The sequence below is a fragment of the Schistocerca nitens genome, chromosome 3 (genome assembly GCF_023898315.1).
Source record: "Schistocerca nitens isolate TAMUIC-IGC-003100 chromosome 3, iqSchNite1.1, whole genome shotgun sequence".
Lineage (NCBI taxonomy): Eukaryota > Metazoa > Arthropoda > Insecta > Orthoptera > Acrididae > Schistocerca > Schistocerca nitens.
Window position 1 is genome coordinate 926,930,713 of NC_064616.1, and position 22,096 is coordinate 926,952,808.

At 45.6% G+C, this 22,096-nt stretch overlaps 1 protein-coding gene across 1 annotated transcript in view; it reads left to right on the forward strand.

The window, feature by feature from the left end:
* The window catches only part of LOC126249493 (dynein axonemal heavy chain 5), an 856,962-nt gene that overhangs the window by 437,514 nt on the left and 397,352 nt on the right, over positions 1-22,096 (forward strand). The window contains 1 exon segment of the mRNA XM_049951144.1: positions 11,162-11,340. Coding sequence (XP_049807101.1) covers positions 11,162-11,340 — 179 coding nt within the window.

Genomic DNA, 22,096 nt, shown 5'->3' on the forward strand with positions numbered 1-22,096 from the left:
CATCTGCCTGATTCGTGCACGTGACGGAGATGTGCAAAGTAGTCCGGCCACCGCTAGTGTCCAGTGTGGAAGTTCGGCGAAGTACTTACTGCTCTGCCTTCGCCTTGATGTAGACCAAACCTGCATCTCACCTGTGACAGAAGGGTAGACAACTCGGCAGGGGTTTTGGTGTGGTACAAAACAATAACCATGTCTAAAACACGAGTATCTGTTTTATTGGTCTATACAGCACATGTTAGATAAAATAATGTGCAAGCTACTGCAAAGTAGTTGGGAATGGGAATGCTGTTACAATTTTGATATCAAATCGATATGCAACTCCATTAAATTGATTAATTAATTACCCCTCACGTCCACCCCCTCCATCACGCCCACGCCCTCCCCACCTTAGCCTGCACACGGGTCCCCACTCCCTCCCCCCTCCCCTGTCCCTTCCCCCTCCTCCTCCCTCTCCCACACTACCCTATTGGAGGGAATTTCGAATTTTGTCTTGAATTCCGAATGTTGGCGGGCATTTCGAATTTTGGCAGGACTTTTGAATTTTGTTGGGAATTTCTTTGTCCCAAGGCTGTGCTGACGTCCCACACCACCCCCTAACTGGGAACTGGTGGGAAATGCAATATAGGAGTGCCCTATCTGGGACTCAAACCCTGGTCCTTCTGGACAGAAAGCCCAAATGCACCCTACCAACACATGGAAAATGATGCGGGAGAGGTGTGTTCGGTTAGTGTACTTTATTTATTTTTGTTGGGAAACTGAAGTAATATCGGTCCTAATTACACAATTAATCATAATGATCTGTCCTAATTACACAATTAAATTCATAGCGCTACACAAGGAGTCCCTAAAATCGCAATACAGCTCAAAAATTGACGATGCCATACAACTAGTGTTATACTGATGGGAAAAAATTTCACAATACCGTTCGAAACTAGAGGCAGACGTACTTAAACGCTACCTTTCACGTACAAGTTGGCAGGAAGAAAGGCAGGAGTGGGAGGTACTACCTTATTTTTTTGGTGGGAAATATGTTCAACTGACGAGATATTGATGTTGGACAGAGAGGAGTTTAGTAAGTGTATTATCTGCAAGCACACAGCTGAGGAATTTTTATCATTGTTTGACACAGGAGTTTACTGCAGATGCCTGCTAGACAATCACCCTGACGCCCAGGTAATCGAAGCCAATACACACTACCATAACTGATGGAAAATGCTTCACTGTCCTAATTACACATCGAAATTGTGAAGATAAAAACAGCAGTTGTAATTGACAAGCCATAAAGTACAACATGGATTGGGAAAATAGCCATCCCAAAACATTGCAGAGGGGTGGCAGTTGAACAGTGGGGACAAGGCTTTTTCAAATGGTCGACACCTAGCGCGCGCCGCTATGGTTTTCTCTGCAGCTTACTGCGTTTCTACCAGCAGACGAGCGGCACCCGGCCTGCCGTGAGGCGACGGTCCAGGCATCCACCCCTCGCCAACACAGAAGGATGTAAAACCAACTAAACAATACAGGATATATGAGGGCCACAAAACTGCAACTTGTTTGTTCGTCTAAAATGTAGCGGCATCGCACTGCCCCCACGCCGCCCCCTGGTCGGGGCACAGCTGTGTCAGCGACCTCACACACAGAAAGCCCCACCTCCCAATGCCAGGTGCTTTGAGAGGAAGACACTTTTATTTAAGGTCAACACATCTTTTATAAGCGAGCGTCTATTAAAATGGAAAACATAATCACGACGATAATAAATGTTCTCTTTCCACGAAAATAGATGCAGTCCATTTTCTTTTAGTTTTAAGAACAAAATCGGTATAGTTTTTACGTTCGATTGCAGGATTCAATTCGCATCTCATTATTTTGTGACATCCAAAGAAATGAAAGAAAAAACTACAGCACCGCCGCCGGCTACAGGTGACCATACTGAAGATGGTTGGGCTATACACCACCTATACATGTCCACCCTGTGTAAAATCTGAAAAAAAATCCACTAATTTGCTGCGAAAACTAACGATCGCCGCAGAATCTTCTTGTTCTTTCCAAACAGTCTTCAGAGCAAAGAAAAAGCGAGAATTCAAACTCCGAAGAAAAAAATATCTATATTAAGCAATTTCTTTCAGCTTGATGGACAAATTACACGACCTGAGAGCGTCTCTCACATTCAAATGAATGTCTGTAAATAAACTATCATGCATGTGTGTATTACAAACATTTCAGACACTTGAAATAACATTACAGAATATGGGTAAGAAAAGTGAGGTCGCTATGCTTTCAGCTACCTGGTTTATACTACTTTTCGAGGTAATCCAGCCCCCCACTTCCTCATCCCAGATACATGAATATTCAGGGTGTTACAAAAAGGTAGGCCAAACTTTCAGGAAACATTCCTCACACACAAATAAAGAAAACATGTTATGTGGACATGTGTCCGGAAACGCTTAATTTCCATGTTAGAGCTCATTTTAGTTTCGTCAGTATGTACTGTACTTACTCGATTCACCGCCAGTTGGCCCAATTGAAGGAACGTAATGTTGACTTCGGTGCTTGTGTTGACATGCGACTCATTGCTCTACAGTACTAGCATCAAGCACATCAGTACGTAGCATCAACAGGTTAGTTAGTGTTCGTCACGAACGTGGTTTTGCAGTCAGTGCAATGTTTACAAATGCGGAGTTGGCAGATGCCCATTTGATGTATGGATTAGCACGGGGCAATAGCCCTGGCGCGGTACGTTTGTATCGAGACATATTTCCAGAACGAAGGTGTCCCGACAGGAAGACGTTCGAAGCAATTGAACGGCGTCTTAGGGAGCACGGAACATTCCAGCCTATGACTCGCGACTGGGAAAGACCTAGAACGACGAGGACACCTGCAATGGACGCGGCAATTCTTCGTGCAGTTGACGATAACCCTAATGTCAGTGTCAGAGAAGTTGCTGCTGTACAAGTTAACGTTGACCACGTCACTGTATGGAGAGTGCTACGGGAGAACCAGTTGTTTCCGTACCATGTACAGCGTGTGCAGGCACTATCAACAGCTGATTGGCCTCCACGGGTACACTTCTGCGAATGGTTCATCCAACAATGTGTCAATCCTCATTTCAATGCAAATGTTCTCTTTACGGATGAGGCTTCATTCCAATGTGATCAAATTGTAAATTTGCACGATCAACATGTGTGGGCTGACGAGAATCCGCACGCAATTGTGCAATCACGTCATCAACACAGATTTTCTGTGAACGTTTGGGCAGGCATTGTTGGTGATGTCTTGACTGGGCCCCATGTTCTTCCATCTACGCTCAATGGAGCATGTTATCATGATTTCATACGGGATACTCTACCTGTCCTGCTAGAACGTGTGCCTTTACAAGTACGACACAACATGTGGTTCATGCACGATGGAGCTCCTGCACATTTCAGTCGAAGTGTTCGTACGCTTCTCAACAACAGATTCGGTGACCGATGGATTGGTAGAGGCGGACCAATTCCATGGCCTCCACGCTCTCCTGACCTCAACCCTCTTGGCTTTCATTAATGGCGGCATTTGAAAGCTCTTGTCTACGCAACCGCGATACCAAATGTAGAGACTCTTCGTGCTCGTATTGTGGACGGCTGTGATACAATACGCCATTCTCCAGGGCTGCATCAGCGCATCAGGGATTCCATGCGATGGAGGGTGGATGCATGTATCCTCGCTAACGGAGGACATTTTGAACATTTCCTGTAACAAAGTGTTTGAAGTCACGCTGGTACGTTCTGTTGCTGTGTGTTTCCAGTCCATGAGTAATGTGATTTGAAGAGAAGTAATAAAATGAGCTCTAACATGGAAAGTAAGCGTTTCCGGACACATGTCCACATAACATATTTTCTTTCATTGTGTGTGAGGAATGTTTCCTGAAAGTTTGGCCGTACCTTTTTGTAACACCCTGTAGATAGTAAATAAAAAAATGTCGAGTGACTTGTGCCGCCCGTCGGGTAGACCGTTCGCCAGCTACAAGTCTCTGGGTTTGACGCCACTTCGGCGACTTGTGCGTCGATGGAGATGAAATGATGATGATTAGGACGACACAACACCCAGTCCCTGAACGGAGAAAATCTCCGACCCAGCCGCGAATCGAACCCAGGCCCTTAGGATTGATATTCTGTCGCGCTGACCACTCAGCTACCAGGGGCGGACAATAGAGATAGTTGTATATAGAAAATGTCTTAGGAGTTTACAATTGGATTGCAAGTACAATAAAATTAGAATGTATGACCAGAAGAATACGTGAGCGCAAGTGTCATCATCATGGATCTTTAGAGTATAAAAGAGGCTTGACAGCTGATACTGATCAGTCTTCTGTGGTAGTTGAATGTGTCAACATGGATTCCTCTAAAGTGCTTAGCATACCTCGGCTATTAGGGAGAAGTACAAGACCAACCGACGAACGCTTTGGTTTATGGTTACTACTGGACAACCTGGACAATCTTGTTTCTTGTTAGGTTAGTATTGTTTAACGTCCCGTCGACAACGAGGTCATTAGAGACGGAGCACAAGCTCGGGTTAGGGAAGGATGGGGAAGGAAATCGGCCGTGCCCTTTCAAAGGAACCATCCCGCCATTTGCCTGAAACGATTTAGGGAAATCACGGAAAACCTAAATCAGGATGGCTGGAGACGGGATTGAACCGTCGTCCTCCCGAATGCGAGTCCAGTGTGCTAACCACTGCGCCACCTCGCTCGGTAATCTTGTTTCTGACATTGGCATAAATTACACCGAAACTAGTACGCTCCTTAGCTAGAAGAATTTAAATGTGTTTACTCCTATTACAGAGCCGTTTTGCGATAACATTGTGATAGTTAAAATCTGTGATTAAGGGGAGTGTCAGGAGCAATTAGAGAAGCGACGATCTGTAATGTTAAATAAGGAGATGTGTGGCTCATTTAACTATTATCTACGCAGTAAATTCTTCAAGTTCGTCACTGCAAGACGTGCTGTCAAGACGAAGCTACCATTTCTTATACATGGAAGCGACAGTGTAACAGCAAGAGGAATATTGGATAAAATGGGCAAAGAGGCAGTAGAAACAATTTCGAAGAAATATAACATCCTGTGGCTGTACCATGTAACGTGGAATTAGTCCACGTTAAGTTGGATGTTCTAATGAAAGAGTTGCCTGGAACATAGAAGCATCTGCTTGTAGACGATTATTACCTTTCAGATTTAGACATAACGCACGACTTTACCCGAATTTTTAATAAAATGGAGATGTGCGACTACCTCATATCAACCCACGACTTCTGCATGGAAGGAGACCGCCAGGGAAGCAGCAATGTGATTGTGGACAACGAAAAGACAGCTGAAATAGACTGTTTAATGTGGATGAGCTGCAGTTGTAGAGTAAAGATATGTAACAAATTTACATGTCAAATCACAAGTCCAAGAGTAAATAAAGTTATCATAACCATTTTATAGATTTTATAAAGTGTCCAGACACGCAACTATGGGAAACTTTTACGTCTTCTTTGGCTAAGGAGCATGGCATTACCAGGCTGGAGGCTACAATATACAACTACAGAGTGGTTCGTGTGTTAGATCCAGTGAAAGGCTGTTTAAGTGTATCAAACACCAACTAGCGGTGTCTACAATGTGCTCCACTTTACTTCGTGCCCATTGTGTCCATGTGGTGTCAGCTAACTAATAATTTACAGAACATTTGTTGTGTGGTGTTTAACAACGTTCTGCAATTTGTCTCCTGGGGTGATAAGAACACCCGAAAATTGACTGGTGTGCAAGTAAGTCTGCCAGATTCTCAACACTGAGGAAAGCCTATAAGTTATGCTCTGTCTGCATACAGTTTTAATTATCTACCTGTAAACTACGTGGAGATTCTTAACTCTGACTCCAGCAAAGACAATATAAGTATCACTCAGAAGTGTTATGTTAAAGCAGGGGAAACATATTTTTCTGAGTCAAGAACTATGTTTCCACAATATTGTCCAATATAGATCTCACCGAATCGGGACTGGTCCCTACAAATAATGTTATACCACAAGTCTTAAGAAAAAGAACCAATGTATCAAACAGACTTAAGCCAATCCCCGTTAAAGAAATTACTCCTTTAAGTGCAGTTAATGTATTAAACTTATGGAGAAGAAAACTGGAAAAGGAGGACCTTGAAGTAAAGAAAAGAAAACTGGAGTATATGGAAAAGACAACTGTCAAAAGTAAAAATGGAAGCAGTGATTGGAAAAGGAAAACGTTGTTTTGGATGTTCAGGCCAGGTTTATATATATAGATTTAAACACATAGTATGGAGAAATCTGGTTATGAAGTTGGAATATAAAATATTGGCATTTACAATAAACAGCAATGGAAACCGGCTACGTGTTGGAGTACTGGCCTAAATCAATGGGATCAAGAATGTTTGCTATATTAAAGGATACACGTAAAACGAGTTTATTAATCTCTGGTCCCATTTGGATCGGCTTAAAAACGATGGTTATATTCTAAGTGTGGTGAGCTGGATGTTGCCCACCTAGCAACAGTACAGCCATCTGTCGAGTTTAAAACTGATGGAATAACTACATTTAATGGACGCTCGTTTGCAAAAGTTGTAAACCTAAAGTTCTATACAGAAATCCTACAAGAATGTGGAGCTCAAGAGTTGCCGACATACACATAGGAAGATGTGGAACACTTTAACAGTAGCGTCATGGAGAAGATAAGAGGAAAAATTAAAATTCCCGAATCCTCTCGCCTAGAAGAACTGCAGGAAGGAACTGAGCAAATAGTTAAAGCCATAAAACAAGTATTTTACAGGAAGAAAATTATATATGTATTAGATTTCGAGATATACCTTCTCTGTTTTTGTCAAATTACTGGATGGAGAAGGAAATAAATCCTTAGACATTTCCTATACACAACGATATACACTCCTGGAAATGGAAAAAAGAACACATTGACACCGGTGTGTCAGACCCACCATACTTGCTCCGGACACTGCGAGAGGGCTGTACAAGCAATGATCACACGCACGGCACAGCGGACACACCAGGAACCGCGGTGTTGGCCGTCGAATGGCGCTAGCTGCGCAGCATTTGTGCACCGCCGCCGTCAGTGTCAGCCAGTTTGCCGTGGCATACGGAGCTCCATCGCAGTCTTTAACACTGGTAGCATGCCGCGACAGCGTGGACGTGAACCGTATGTGCAGTTGACGGACTTTGAGCGAGGGCGTATAGTGGGCATGCGGGAGGCCCGGTGGACGTACCGCCGAATTGCTCAACACGTGGGGCGTGAGGTCTCCACAGTACATCGATGTTGTCGCCAGTGGTCGGCGGAAGGTGCACGTGCCCGTCGACCTGGGACCGGACCGCAGCGACGCACGGATGCACGCCAAGACCGTAGGATCCTACGCAGTGCCGTAGGGGACCGCACCGCCACTTCCCAGCAAATTAGGGACACTGTTGCTCCTGGGGTATCGGCGAGGACCATTCGCAACCGTCTCCATGAAGCTGGGCTACGGTCCCGCACACCGTTAGGCCGTCTTCCGCTCACGCCCCGACATCGTGCAGCCCGCCTCCAGTGGTGTCGCGACAGGCGTGAATGGAGGGACGAATGGAGACGTGTCGTCTTCAGCGATGAGAGTCGCTTCTGCCTTGGTGTCAATGATGGTCGTATGCGTGTTTGGCGCCGTGCAGGTGAGCGCCACAATCAGGACTGCATACGACCGAGGCACACAGGGCCAGCACCCGGCATCATGGTGTGGGGAGTGATCTCCTACACTGGCCGTACACCACTGGTGATCGTCGAGGGGACACTGAATAGTGCACGGTACATCCAAACCGTCATCGAACCCATCGTTCTACCATTCCTAGACCGGCAAGGGAACTTGCTGTTCCAACAGGACAATGCACGGCCGCATGTATCCCGTGCCACCCAACGTGCTCTAGAAGGTGTAAGTCACCTACCCTGGCCAGCAAGATCTCCGGATCTGTCCCCCATTGAGCATGTTTGAGACTGGATGAAGCGTCGTCTCACGCGGTCTGCACGTCCAGCACGAACGCTGGTCCAACTGAGGCGCCAGGTGGAAATGGCATGGCAAGCCGTTCCACAGGACTACATCCAGCATCTCTACGATCGTCTCCATGGGAGAATAGCAGCCTGCATTGCTGCGAAAGGTGGATATACACTGTACTAGTGCCGACATTGTGCATGCTCTGTTGCCCGTGTCTATGTGCCTGTGGTTCTGTCAGTGTGATCATGTGATGTATCTGACCCCAGGAATGTGTCAATAAAGTTTCCCCTTCCTGGGACAATGAATTCACGGTGATCTTATTTCAATTTCCAGGAGTGTATGTGCATGTATTTCGGATGTGGAAGTGGGTGGCTGGATGGCCTTGAAAAGTGGTTGAAGCAAGATAGTTGAAAGCGTATCGATCCCATTTTCTTACGTATATGAAGTGTTTTTCACATTCAGAACGACGGGCATTTTTGGGGGCAGTGTGGGGACAGTCCAGAGTGTGTGAGGACGCCGACACAGCTATGCCCCGAGTACGTGTTGCATTATAAAAAAATGGTTCAAATGGCTCTGAGCACTATGGGACTCAACTGCTGAGGTTATTAGTCCCCTAGAACTTAGAACTAGTTAAACCTAACTAACCTAAGGACATCACAAACATCCATGCCCGAGGCAGGATTCGAACCTGCGACCGTAGCGGTCTTGCGGTTCCAGACTGCAGCGCCTTTAACCGCACGGCCACTTCGGCCGGCCTGTTGCATTATAAACTGTTAATTAAGACTACTGATTTCTTTTTCACGACAATTTCGCTGTGTAATTAGAACACTGAAGCATTTTCCATCAGTTGTGGTAGCGTGTATTAGCTTCGATTATCTCGGCTGCAGGATGATTGTCGTGGAGATATTTGTAGCGAGCTCTGACGCCAAACAGCGATAGACACAATCCTCAGCTGTATGTTTACATGTAACGCACTTATTGAACTCCTCTCTATCCAACACTAGCATCTCGACAGTTGAATGAAGTTCCCGCCAAAAATTAAGCTAGTACCTTCCACTCCAGCCCTTTTTCCAGACAGCTTGTTGGTGAAGGGTAGACTTTCAGTAGTTTCGAGTGGTAATGTGAATTTTTTTCGTAGCAGGATAACACCAGTTGTATGAAATCGTCAATTTTTGAGCTGATTTAGGCACTCCTTGTGTTGCGCTATGCATATAGTTGCGTAATTAGGACTTCAGTTTCCCAGCCAAAATAAATAAAGTATACTAACCTAACCTTCCTCTCCTGCATCTGCACAGTTTCCATGTTTTGAGCGGTGCACGTGTGCTTTCCATCCAGAAGGACTAGGGTTAGAGTCCCCGAAAGGGCACCGCCATGACGTCATCTGGGGGCGGTGGTGGGGATAGGTGAGAGAAAAGTATCCTGGGAGCCTCAGTACTCTACTACTACTGTGCACCTTACGACTGTCGCCGATATTGTTTTGTTCCACATTTTAGTAGCCTATTTCATCACTTCTCGCATTTTATTGCAGCATTGCAGCAGCGTATTTGTATGTAAAATCGATTTATCATCCTGTTGAGTGAATTTACTGATATCACCTTCACAGATATTTTCAGCCTGTTTATCTGAAAAAGACAGCCTTCCTAGGGAAGAAGTGCTAAAAGTTGAAAAAAATGGTTCAAATGGCTTTGAGCACTATGGGACTTAACTTCTGAGGTCACCAGTCCCCCTACAACTTAGAACTACTTAAACCTTACTAACCTAAGGACTTCACACACATCCATGCCAGAGGCAAGATTCGAACCTGCGACCGTAGCGGTCGCGGTTCCAGACTGTAGCGCCTAGAACCGCTAGGTCACCCCGGCCGGCTTTTAAATGGTTCAAATGGCTCTGAGCACTATGGGACTTAACTTCTGAGGTCATCAGTTCCCTAGAACTTAGAACTACTTAAACGTAACTAACCTAAGGACATCACACACATCCATGCCCGAGGCAGGATTCGAACCTGCGACCGTAGTGGTCGCGCGGTTCCAGGCTGTAGCGCCTAGAATCGCTCGGCCACTTTGGCCGGCTAAAAGTTGAAACACCTTCTAGACTGAGAGAAGACGTCTTAAAACTTTCTTTTTAAAGGCGCAAAATTTGTTTTCCTACAGAAGATGAATAACATGCTACTGTTACAGTTAGTAGCTCACATTAATAAACTGTCGATAGAACTATATCTAAATTTCTGCTGCACAGTGGATGTACTTAGTACTAGGGTAATTCATTAATGCCTTCAACTGAAGAGGTAAGCTGGTGATGGTGTAAAGACCTAAAGTGTGCCCCCAAGTATGTCGTAATGCAGAAGTCTCGCTATAAGTGCAGGTTCATTATCATCTTCAAGTTGTCCTTAAGGGGGTCAGTCTTCAAACTCTTGAGGTGTCTGATTTACTGTCAAAGTAAAAGTCCTCTGTTTCCACGGTTCTGACATTGCTCCCTTTGTTTTCTGAAGTTAAACTGTGTACAAAAAATGGAATAATACGTCTGCGCACCCGATTTCTTTCCTACATATGCATCTAACTTCCTAGCGTATTTTAGTGTTATATATTAACTAGCCTCCAAGAGAAACTGTACACGTACTCTTACCCCTTACTAAACGATAACAGAAGATTTCCAGTGCCGGACAAGGCAGTGAAACCATCACCACTGTTTGCATTCAAGTTACACACTAGGGTTGGGCGCGTGCGTGGCTCGTAAACACGAACAGTGCGTAGTTGGAGGCGGTAAGTGCTGTCGGCTAAACAGCGTTCTGCACGAGGTTGCCTTATTCATGTTCAATACTCGCAAATCCGTATCTGATGAAGCATTCAATTTAACGACGTTTCTCATGATACAGTGGAGCTATGCAAGCAGCTAAAGTAAAAGGAAAGGCGAAGAAAAGTAATTGTGATTATTTCTCGTCTAATTGTAATAGGTAGTTGATACTTACTTTTCATATCTAATTGCACGTCACTGATATACAGCATTAACCTCACACACTGAGTATACGACATTCTCGGGAAACAAGATCTAAACTCAGACTAACATAAACTAACGTAATATCTACTGCATATCACTAAGACCTAACAATTAAGTACTGCTCCAGATAACTTTATGCTGCCCTTCAATGTGAACGTTTGTTTGCAAGGTGCTACATCACACTGGCGCAAGCGCTGGAGATGAGCATGGGAGGCTCCCCTTGCGGCCCTGCAGGGACTGGGAAGACGGAAACTGTCAAGGACATGGGCAAAACGCTCGCCAAGTATGTCGTCGTCTTCAACTGCTCAGACCAGATGGACTACAGAGGCCTCGGGCGCATCTACAAAGGTAAGCGAAAGACAGGTGATACCACGTGAATTACAGGGCGCTCTGGTACATCTAAAAAGCCAAGTGATATACAGGTGCGCTTCGGAAGTATTAAGTTCTGATTGTGCAGGAGAAGCGACGGAAGTGGAAAATGTTCTGAGTTGATGTAATCAACAGAAGTTTACTCTTCGTCATTGCTGATTTCAGGTTTCAAAACAAGCGCAATCAAAACCACTGGTTTTAAGTCAACTACATACCACAAAAATTACAGCAAGTCAAAAGCTGAGTATCGAATGTGGCGAGTACTGGGGGCAATGCTATTGTTCCTGCATTGTCACCCTTCCCCAGGTCCCAGTGGAGACGGTTTTCCGCTTTCCAGAACATGTATGATGATCCGAGCGTTTAGTCATAGAAACTCCATTTCTGTCAGTTCTGTATTTCGGCCGTATACCTTCTGACTATCTTCCAATTGAGCCGTCGTACTGCAGAAACACCTAGTGGGCATACAAGTTGATAGTATTTAATGTAAATGGACGAGGAGCGGTAACCGCGGTCGATGCCCAAACCTTCTGAGATATGGATAATGCGTCTACCGATTTAGCACTGTAGCGTCGTTTTTCAGAGCTAATAAAGACAAAAGTGTGAAAAGTGTCAGTTGATCCTAAACTTTAAAAAGTGTGAGTTCCTCCACATAAGTACTATGAAAAATCCACAAAATTTTAATCAGACGATAAATCACAATTTAAAGGTTGTCGATTCAATTAAATGCCGAGATCATATTTTATGTCTTCCTTGTATAATGATAACAAGACTAGCGGCTATGTTGGAAACGAACGTCGTTTATTCTTTTTAACACGTACTGCCAGTTTCGACACCATATGGTGTGATCTTCAGGTCCCGAATGTAACCTGCCATCCACAATCACTTTCATGTGCAATAAAAGGAATCGTATGCAGCTGCCCAAAATTAATTGGATTCCGCACCTGCCACGGTAGTAACAAGCTAAAGCGTGGTCAGACAATTCTGTCCATTGCACATGAACACGGTTGTGGATGGCATGTTACATTCGAGGCCTGAAGATGACGCCATGTGATGTCGAAACTGGTAGCACATGTTAAAAAAATAGACAACGTTAGATTCAAATACAGTCACTGTTTTTGTTATCATTATTCAAGTACTACGTGTCCAGCTGCAGTCCCACTTTCCCTGACTGTTTACCAGAGACTTTCATGTTTTCCGCCGTTTCTTAGTTGCTTTTGCGTTCTTGGAAATGTGGTCTACCTATGAAACTAAATGAAAGGCTCTTACTTTTTTTGCGATACACATTTCGCTTCTTTTTATTTATGAATCATCTTTTTTAGCCTGTCATACATGTTCGTTCTGCATCTACACACTTAAAAAAAAGTTTTGCATCACCTCGGTTCCGAGAGTTCCGGAACCTGTACTCAAAATTGGAATAGAGATCAACATAAAAATCATTTCCGCCCTTTTTATTGCTCATAAAAACCACATATTGCATGTTGTACCACCACACAGCGAGACATTCAGAGGTGGTGGTCCAGATTATTGTACACACCGGCAACTCTAATTCCCAGTGGCACGTCCTCTTGCATTGATGCGTGCCTGTATTCGTCGTGGCATACTGTCCACAAGTTCATCAAGGCACTCTTGGTCCAGATTGTCCCACTCCTCAACGGCGATTCGGCGTAGATCCCTCAGAGTGGCTGGTTGGTCACGTCGTACTTAAACAGCCGTTTTCAATCTATCCCAGGCATGTTCGATAGGGTTCATGTCTGGAGAACATGCTGGCCACTCTAGTCGAGCGATTTCACTAACGTCGGGAGTGAAGTTGCGCATCATGCAGCCTATTGCGCGCAGTTTGAGTCTTAACACGACGTTTATGGAAGCTCGAAAAGCATTACTGAATATGGTGGCGTTGCTGTCAGGGTTCGCCCAAGCCATAATCCGTAAGTAGCCCTTCGTCGGCCTGAGCGGGGCATGTCACCAACAGTTCCTCTCTCTCTGTATCTCCTCCATGTCCGAACAACTTCGCTTTGGTTCACTCCGAGACGCCTGGACACTTCCCTTGATCAGAGCCCTTCCTGGCACAAAGTAACAATGCGGACGCGATCGAACCATGGTATTAACAGTCTAGGCATGGTTGAACTACAGACAACACGAGCCGTGTACCTCCTTCCTGGTGGAATGCCTGGAACTGATCGGCTGTCGGACTCCCTCCGTCTAATAGGCGCTGCTCATGCATGGTTGTTTACAACTATGTGCGTGTTCAGTGACATCTCTGAAATGTCAAACTGAGTGTGTCTGTGATACAATACTCACAGTCAACGTCTAACTTCAGGAGTTCTGGGAACTGGAAGGATGTAAAACTGTTTTTGATGTGTGTATATAATACTTGCGTTATTTTTTACTGCAAAGAAAGGAAGAAGAAAAGAAAGAAGATTTTAGTTATTTCATGTGGTTCTCCGTAGGCCAAACCAATAAAGAAAATTTACTAGCAGATCTGTAGGAAAAGACATTAATGACGTTTTACACCTATCCGAAATTAATTCGAAATATATTCGACGAATACGAATATCCTGACAACTATGTTACGTATAGTTATACTAAACATTACTGACATGTGAGTATTTCGCACTTATCTCGTGTGGTCGCTTTAGACATTTCTGCTATCCGGGTACGCGTTCCGGGCCGACCCAAACTTCTGTATATCACACTGTCTACATCCCGATACCGTATTCCCCTATATTCATCACGTAATGCTCGCATCTTTACTCTGTATTCCCACACCTAACACAGCCGATACCAAATTATTAGCATTCAACGAAATGTTACATGCAGAGGCGAGTACAAGACAGTATCATCATGAGTCTCTATTCCTCATAGTCCCGTTGTCACTGTTGCAGGAGTACAGAGTAAAGCTACAAGTAACCAGTGAATGTAGCGGACTATGGTATAGTGATGTAGACAGTGGACATGGAAGTCTGGGTCAGTCCAGGAGGTGTGCACTGATAGCCGAAGCGAGCAGTTTGCCATTCGCGGTACAGCAGTACGGATTTGCCGTTTGTGTCCTCGCCACAGAGTGAGCGCTCGTGTTGTTTACTCAGTAATGTATTTTTTTCTTTTCTCAGTAATATTCCGGAACTATTCCTTAAAGCGCTGTTAAACATACTTGTATCCATGCGACCTTCGGAATCTTTCTTCATGGGTCTTGCAGCTCTGGTATAACTTGAATAACTTTATGACTCTACTTGCTTCACGTCTGAATATCTGAAGCGCCTCGGCCCATTTTCCACTCCTTTAAAATGAACCCTCCCGACAGGTATTGATGCCTCCACGGCCTTATGTCTAGCCACTCTCAGTTCTTTCGCTTTAACTTCAACATTATCACTCTGCGATGGACTTTCTGGATAGTTAAAATCCCTTGTTTGTTTTTCTCAGTAAACATTCTTAATGTTGCATTTGGGCCTTATACACCCTTTTTCTGTGGAGTGTTGGAGTACCCCTCCAGTGATCGTATAAGGGGCGTTCAAAAAGTGCCGGAGGCATTATTTTTTCTTTTCTCAGTAATATTCCGCAACCTGTATGTCAGAAGTATTCACACTATCTGTAGTATTCACGTTGTCTGTTGAGACACATGTCCCACTGTGACACAGGGCGGTGAATGGCTGTCTCACAAAATCCCCGCCGGCCGTGGTGGCCGAGCGGTTCTAGGCGCTTCAGTCCGGAACCGCGCGACTGCTACGGTCGCTGGTTCGAATCCTGCCTCGGGCATGGATGTGTGTGATGTCCTTAGGTTAGTTAGGTTTAAGTAGTTCTAAGTTCTAGGGGACTGATGACCTCAGATGTTAAGTCCCATAGTGCTCAGAACCATTTGAACCATTTGAACCAAAATCCCCGGGGCTGCGATGTTAACCAGTTCCGCAAGTACAGCTGGGCGTCGTCGACCGAGGTGAATCGTTTGCTCCTTCTTGACGTTCTTCTTTGACCAATATGGCCCCTTTCTGATTCACTTCCTGCAGCATGGATCAACAGTGAATGCCCAGCGTTACTCGCAAACTTTGACCACCCTTCGCCAAGCGATCAAATCAAAATGACCAGGCAATCTCACCCGTGGTGTCATTCTGCTCGAGGATAATGCAAAGCCTCATAAGGCCAACACAGTCGCGGCACTCCTGCAGAAATTCAAATGGGAGGTTCTCGGCCACCCTCCATACAGTCCGGACCTCTCTCCATGTGATCACGCCATTTCTGATCCCCCTAAAAAGGCTCTGAGGCGCAAATGATTCACCTCGGACGACGACGTCCAGCTGTACGTGCGGAACTGGTTAATATCGCAGCTAAAAATGGTTCAAATGACTCTAAGCACTATGGGACATAACATCTAAGGTCATCAGTCCCCTAGACTTAGAACTACTTAAGCCTAACTAACCTAAGGACATCACACACACCCATGCCCGAGGCAGGATTCGAACCTGCGACCGTAGCAGCCGCGTGGTTCCTGACTGAAGCGACCAGAGCCGCTCGACCACAGCGACCGACTAACATCGCAGCCCCGGCAATTTTGTGAGACAGCCATTCACCGCCTTGTGTCACCGTGAGACAAGTGTCTCAAGAACCAGGGTCAGTACTTCTAACATACAGGTATGGTATCTGTAATTATGCCTCCGGCTCGTTTCTTTTTGAGCGCCACTTATGTATTGTATGGTATTGTGATCACTCGAAGTCACTCCACTATGAGCCTTCCGGCCTTTCACATGACACGCCGCTGTCTATTTGCTAAAGTGACGTCAGTATTTGATGTTGCTCCGATCCTCCCTTCGTAGTTTGGCGGATTTCGAGATACATTCAATACCTGTAGGCTGAATTCTATAATGGCTTCTTATAGTTATCCTTCAAGGTCATCAGGGAGGTGGCTATGCCACAATACTGACTTCGCATTTGCATCAATGGAGTACAGAAGAGGCTTAGCTCGTCCTAAATGCCTAGTATCCTTTATTTTTAGCAGATACTCGGCAATCTCATCACTAAATTGAAAATACATGGAAATCAGGATGTAGCTCTCCCTCCAGTTAACATTTCCACACAGATTACGTGTTCTGAACAATATTGTGCTATTTTTGTCACTGTTATGGCCTTGTTAAATACTGTTATTGCTACCATATAACATTGCTCTTGGGTGACTATCTGGGCAATTACTGGCATACTGCCGGCCGGAGTGGCCGAGCGGTTCTACGCGCTTCAGTCTGGAACCGCGCGACCGCTACGGTCGCAGGTTCGAATCCTGCCTCGATCATGGCTGTGTCTTATGTCCTTAGGATAGTTAGGTTTAAGCAGTTAGCCTTGAGCAGCCGCTGGTGAAGTATCAGTGCAGCAGTAGTGCTGCAGTAGGGAGTCGCATATTTAGCTTTCATATTTGGTTCAAAATGGTTCAAATGGCTCTGAGCACTATGGGACTCAACATCTGAGGTCATAAGTCCCCTAGAACTTAGAACTACTTAAACCTAACTAACCTAAGGACATCACACACACCCATGCCCGAGGCAGGATTCGAACCTGCGACCGTAGCAGTCCCGCGGTTCCGGACTGCAGCGCCAGAACCGCTAGACCACCGCGGCCGGCTTTCATATTTGTTTTGTAGTTTGATTCTTAATTTCTTTCCGAGTGTTTGTGCGCTTGCATATTTAATTACATAAAATCCTCGCGTATTCTCGTTTTTGAGAGGAGTTATATTGCTTATTGATAGCTGTAAAGTATAAATTCGCGGAGTCGTTAGTCAGTTGTTTGTTTTGGACAGCCAGTGCTTTCTGTTTAATTCGTAGAGTCAGTCAGCAGCAGACACAGGCCAGTGCAGTTTCATCTGTGCTTGCAGAGTGACGTGTGCGAGCAGTAGTAGCAGAAACTAGTCGTATATTCAGTTTTTCGTATTAGTTCCGCAAGTTTAATTCAAATTACTTTGTGTGTTCGTGTGCTTGCGTGGTGAAATTTTTCAGATCGTTGCGTATTTTCGAATTAGAAAGGGGTAGTATCAAATTTTAATAACGGTAAGTGTAACATCGCGTAGGTGGTTGTCATTTGTACTAATACAGGGGTAGGATCGCATTTTAATACCTGTATAGTGGCGTAGTCGTGGTCATTTGCGTAGTTCGTAAGTAATTGTTCATATATCGCAGCTCAATCTGGCGTTGGTGACGCAACTGTGCAGTCGCATATTGCTGTTTTATTTGTCGCAACTCTATACGTAAAGATATTAGCAGTAGGATGGATAGGGTGTGTGCGTGCTGTGTGCGGGCGCAGGAAGAACTGGCCGCGGTTCGCGAGCAGCTGAGCGTGCTGTTGGCCACGGTCAGCCGCCTTCAGGCTGCTGCCTCGAGGTGCAGCGACGGCGGAAGGTCTGGCGCGTCGCTTGAGACACCCCAGATGTCGCTTGCTGCGTCCGCTGACTCAGCCACCGAGGCACCTTCTAGTGTACCCGGCGAGTTGGAGCCGCCCTCACCTCAGGGTGAGTGGCGGACTGCAGCGCGTTCGCGTCGCCCGAGGCGGAGGGTCAATGTGGAGGCTGGCCAGCTGGCCTCGCCCGTTAGTCCTGTCAGTGGGCAGGTGGCCGTTCCTTCAGCAGGGCCCGAGCAGGCACACGGGGCAAAGGCTTGCTGGTTATTGGGAGCTCCAACGTTAGGTGGGTGATGGAGCCCCTTAGGGAAATAGCGTACAGGGCTGGAAAGTATTCCAACGTGCACTCGGTTTGTCTGCCGGGGAGCCTCATCCAAGATGTGGAGGCGGCCTTGCCTACGGCTATCGAGCGCACGGGGTGCAGTCGTCTGCGAGTAGTTGCTCACGTCGGCACCAATGATGCCTGTCGCTTGGGTTCTGAGGTGATCCTCAGTTCGTACAGGCGGCTGGCGGATTTGGTGAAGACTTTTGGCCTAGCACGTGGGGTGCAAGCAGAGCTCTCAATTTGCAGCATCGTTCCCAGAGTGGATCGAGGTCCTTTGGTTTAGAGCCGAGTGGAGGGTCTCAACCAGAGGCTTCGTCGACTCTGTGACGGTTCAAAAAATGGCTCTGAGCACTATGGGACTTGACTTCTAAGGTCATAAGTCTCCTAGAACTTAGAACTACTTAAACCTAACTAACCTAAGGACATCACACACATCCATGCTTGAGGTAGGATTCGAACCTGCGACCGTAGCGGTCGCGTGGTTCCAGACTGTAGCGCCTAGAACCGCTAGGCCACTTCGACCGGCCTCTGTGACGGTCTTGGCTGCAGATTTCTAGACTTGCGCTATTGGGTGGGGAATTGAAGGACGCCTCTAGAGAGGTCAGGGGTGCACTACACAAAGGAAGCGGCTACTCGGGTAGCAGATTACTTGTGGCGTGCACATGGTTTTTTTTTAGGCTAGCAAGTAGTGCGAGGTGTCCTGATGAACACTCACCAGTCGACGTGCAGGCAGGGATAGCAGGACGCGTTCAGTGTAAAGACACTTCAGCTATCACGATATTAGCAGTAAATTTTCAGAGTGTTCGGAAGCAAATTATTCTCGGGACTGAGACCTGGCTGAACCCTGAGATAGGAAGTTCTGAAATATTTAGTGAGGGTTGGAACGAGTACCGGACAGACAGATTAGACACCGTAGGAGGTGGTGTCTTCATTGCAGTCGACAAAAATATTGTATCTACTGAAGTCGAAGTAGACTGTGATTGTGAAGTTATCTGGATACGTTTAACAGGGCTAGGAGAAATAAAGTTAATTGTTGGGTGTTATTACCGGCCACCAGGTTCCACCGTGACAGTTCTAGAATCATTCAAAGGCAGTCTACACTCCGTATCGTAGAAGTATCCGGATCATGCTATATTAGTCGGAGGCGACTTCAACCTACCTAGTATAGACTGGAATGTCTATGGATTCATCACAGGTGGTGCAGACAAGCCCTCGTGTGAATTACTGTTGAACACATTATCCGAAAACTGTCTTGAGCAGCTAAATCGACAGCCAACGAGTAATGGAAATATTTTAGATCTGGTAGCCACGAACAGACCAGGCCTCATCGGCGGTGTCAGTGTTGAGACAGGGATTAGTGATCATGATATTGTCATTACGACTATGGTTACAAAAGTTAAAAAGTTGGTCAAGAAGGCTAGGAGAGTATTCTTACTAGAAAGAGCAGATAAGCAGTTGTTAGCATCCCACTTAGTAAATGAATCGACTTCATTTACTTCCGGTACGATGGACGTGGAAGAATTATGGGCAAATTTTAAACACATTGTAAATCACGCATTGGAGAAGTATGTTCCGAAAAAGTGGGTTACGGACGGAAAAGACACACCGTGGTTTAACAGCCCAATTCGGTGAATGCTCAGGAAGCAAAGACAGTTGCACTCGCGGTGCAAGAAAGATCGGGAGAATGAGGACAGGCAAAAGTTAGTAGAGATTCGTGCTGCTGTAAAAAGAGCGATGCGCGAAGCACACAACCACAACCACCGTCATACCTTAGCAAAAGACCTTGCTGAAAACCCAAGGAAATTCTGGTCTTACGTAAAATCGGTAAGCGGGTCGAAGGCTTCCATCCAGTCACTCACTGATCAGTCTGGCCTGGCAACGGAAGACAGAAAAACGAAAGCTGAAATTTTAAATTTAGCATTTGAGAAATCTTTCACGTAGGAGGATTGTACAAACATACCGCCGTTTGAGTCTCTTACAGATTCCCGTATGGCGGACATAGTGATAGACATCCCTGGGGTTGTGAAGCAGCTGAATTGGTTGAAAATAAATAAATCGCCAGGTCCTGTTGGGATTCCAATTCGGTTTCACAGAGAGTACTCTACTGCATTGGCTCCTTACTTAGCTTGCATTTATCGCGAATCTCTTGCCCAACGTAAAGTCCCGAGCGACTAGAATAAAGCGCAGGTGACGCCTGTATATAAGAAGGGTAGGAGGACGGATCCTCAAAATTACAGACCAATATCCTTAACATCGGTTTGTTGCACGATTCTTGAACATATTCTCAGTTCGAATATAATGAATTTCCTTGAGACAGAGAAATTGGTGTCCATGCATGAGCACGGCTTTAGAAAGCATCGCTCCTGTGAAACGCAACTCACCCTTTTTTCACATTATATCTTGCGAACCATGGATGAAGGGTATCAGACGGATGCCATATTCCTTGACTTCCGGAAAGCGTTTGGATCGGTGCCCCACTGCAGACTCCTAACTGAGGTACGAGCATATGGGATTGGTCCCCAAATATGTTAGTGGCTCGAAGACTTCTTAAGTAATAGAACCCAGTACGTTGTCCTTGATGGTGAATGTTCATCGGAGGTGAGAGTATCATCTGAAGTACCCCAGAGAAGTGTGGTAGGTCCGCTGTTGTTTTCTATCTACATTAATGATCTTTTGGATAGGGTGGATAGCAATGAGCGGCTGTTTGCTGATGATGCTGTGGTGTACGGGAAGGTGTCGTCGTTGAGTGACTGTAGGAGAATACAAGATAACTTGGACAGGATTTGTAACTGGTGTAAAGAATGGCAGCTGACTCTGAATATAGATAAATGTAAATTAGTGCAGATGAATAGGAAAAAGAATCCCGTAATGTTTGAATACTCCATTAGTAGTGTAGCGCTTGACATAGTCACGTCGATTAAATATTTGGGCGTAAGATTGCAGAGCGATATGAAGTGGGACAAGCACGTAATGGCAGTTGGGGGGAAGGTGGATAGTCGTCTTCGGTTCCTTGGTAGAATTTTGGGAAGATGTGGTTCATCTGTAAAGGAGACCGCTTATAAAACACTAATACGACCTATTCTTGAGTACTGCTCGAGCGTTTGGGGTCCCTATCAGGTCGGATTGAGGGAGGACATAGAAGCAATTCAGAGGCGCGCTGCTAGATTTGTTACTGGTAGGTTTGATCATCACGCGAGTGTTACGGAAATGCTTCAGGAACTCGGGTGGGAGTCTGTGGAGGAAAGGAGGCGTTATTTTCGTGAATCTCTACTGAGGAAATTTAGAGAACCAGCATTTGAGGCTGACTGCAGTACAATTTTACGGCCGCCAACTTATATTTCGCGGAAAGACCACAAAGATAAGATAAGAGAGATTAGGGCTCGTACAGTGGCATATAGGCAGTCATTTTTCCCTCGTTCTGTTTGGGAGTGGAACAGGGAGAGAAGATGCTAGTTGTGGTACGAGGTACCCTACGCCACGCACCGTATGGTGGATTGCGGAGTATGTATGTAGATGTAGTAGATGTACTTCTAAGTTCTAGGGGACTGATGACCTCAGATGTGAAGTCCCATAGTGCTCAGAGCCATTTTGATCTGGCATACTGGGGATCTTTCCTGGTTTAGTATACGGTTCTTGGAGACACAATACATCTGACTGAAAGTCTTCTGCTATTCTCATGCAGCGTACTCTTTTGCAATACGCTGACACTTTTCAAGGCGTGAAGCTGTCCTGTTTTTATGTCCATTGGGAGTGTTGGGTATATTTTCGACAGTCTTGCCCTCCTCGTCTGTAATCTCATGCTAACGACCATGCGCCATCGCAAAGAGCTTGTACAACGTATCTAAGGAGAATGATTCATTTCTCCTATGAGAAACCTGTTTCAGTAACTTCTTGTGTTGGCAGATTGTTCACTCTGAGATGGATTCTGACTACGAAATCAGGTACAGGGAAAGTAATACACTCCCTTCTGGATGCATAGTCCTTACTGTTTGTCTTAACGCTGTAATAAGTGTCATCGGTTCTTCCATCGTAGTGAACTGCATA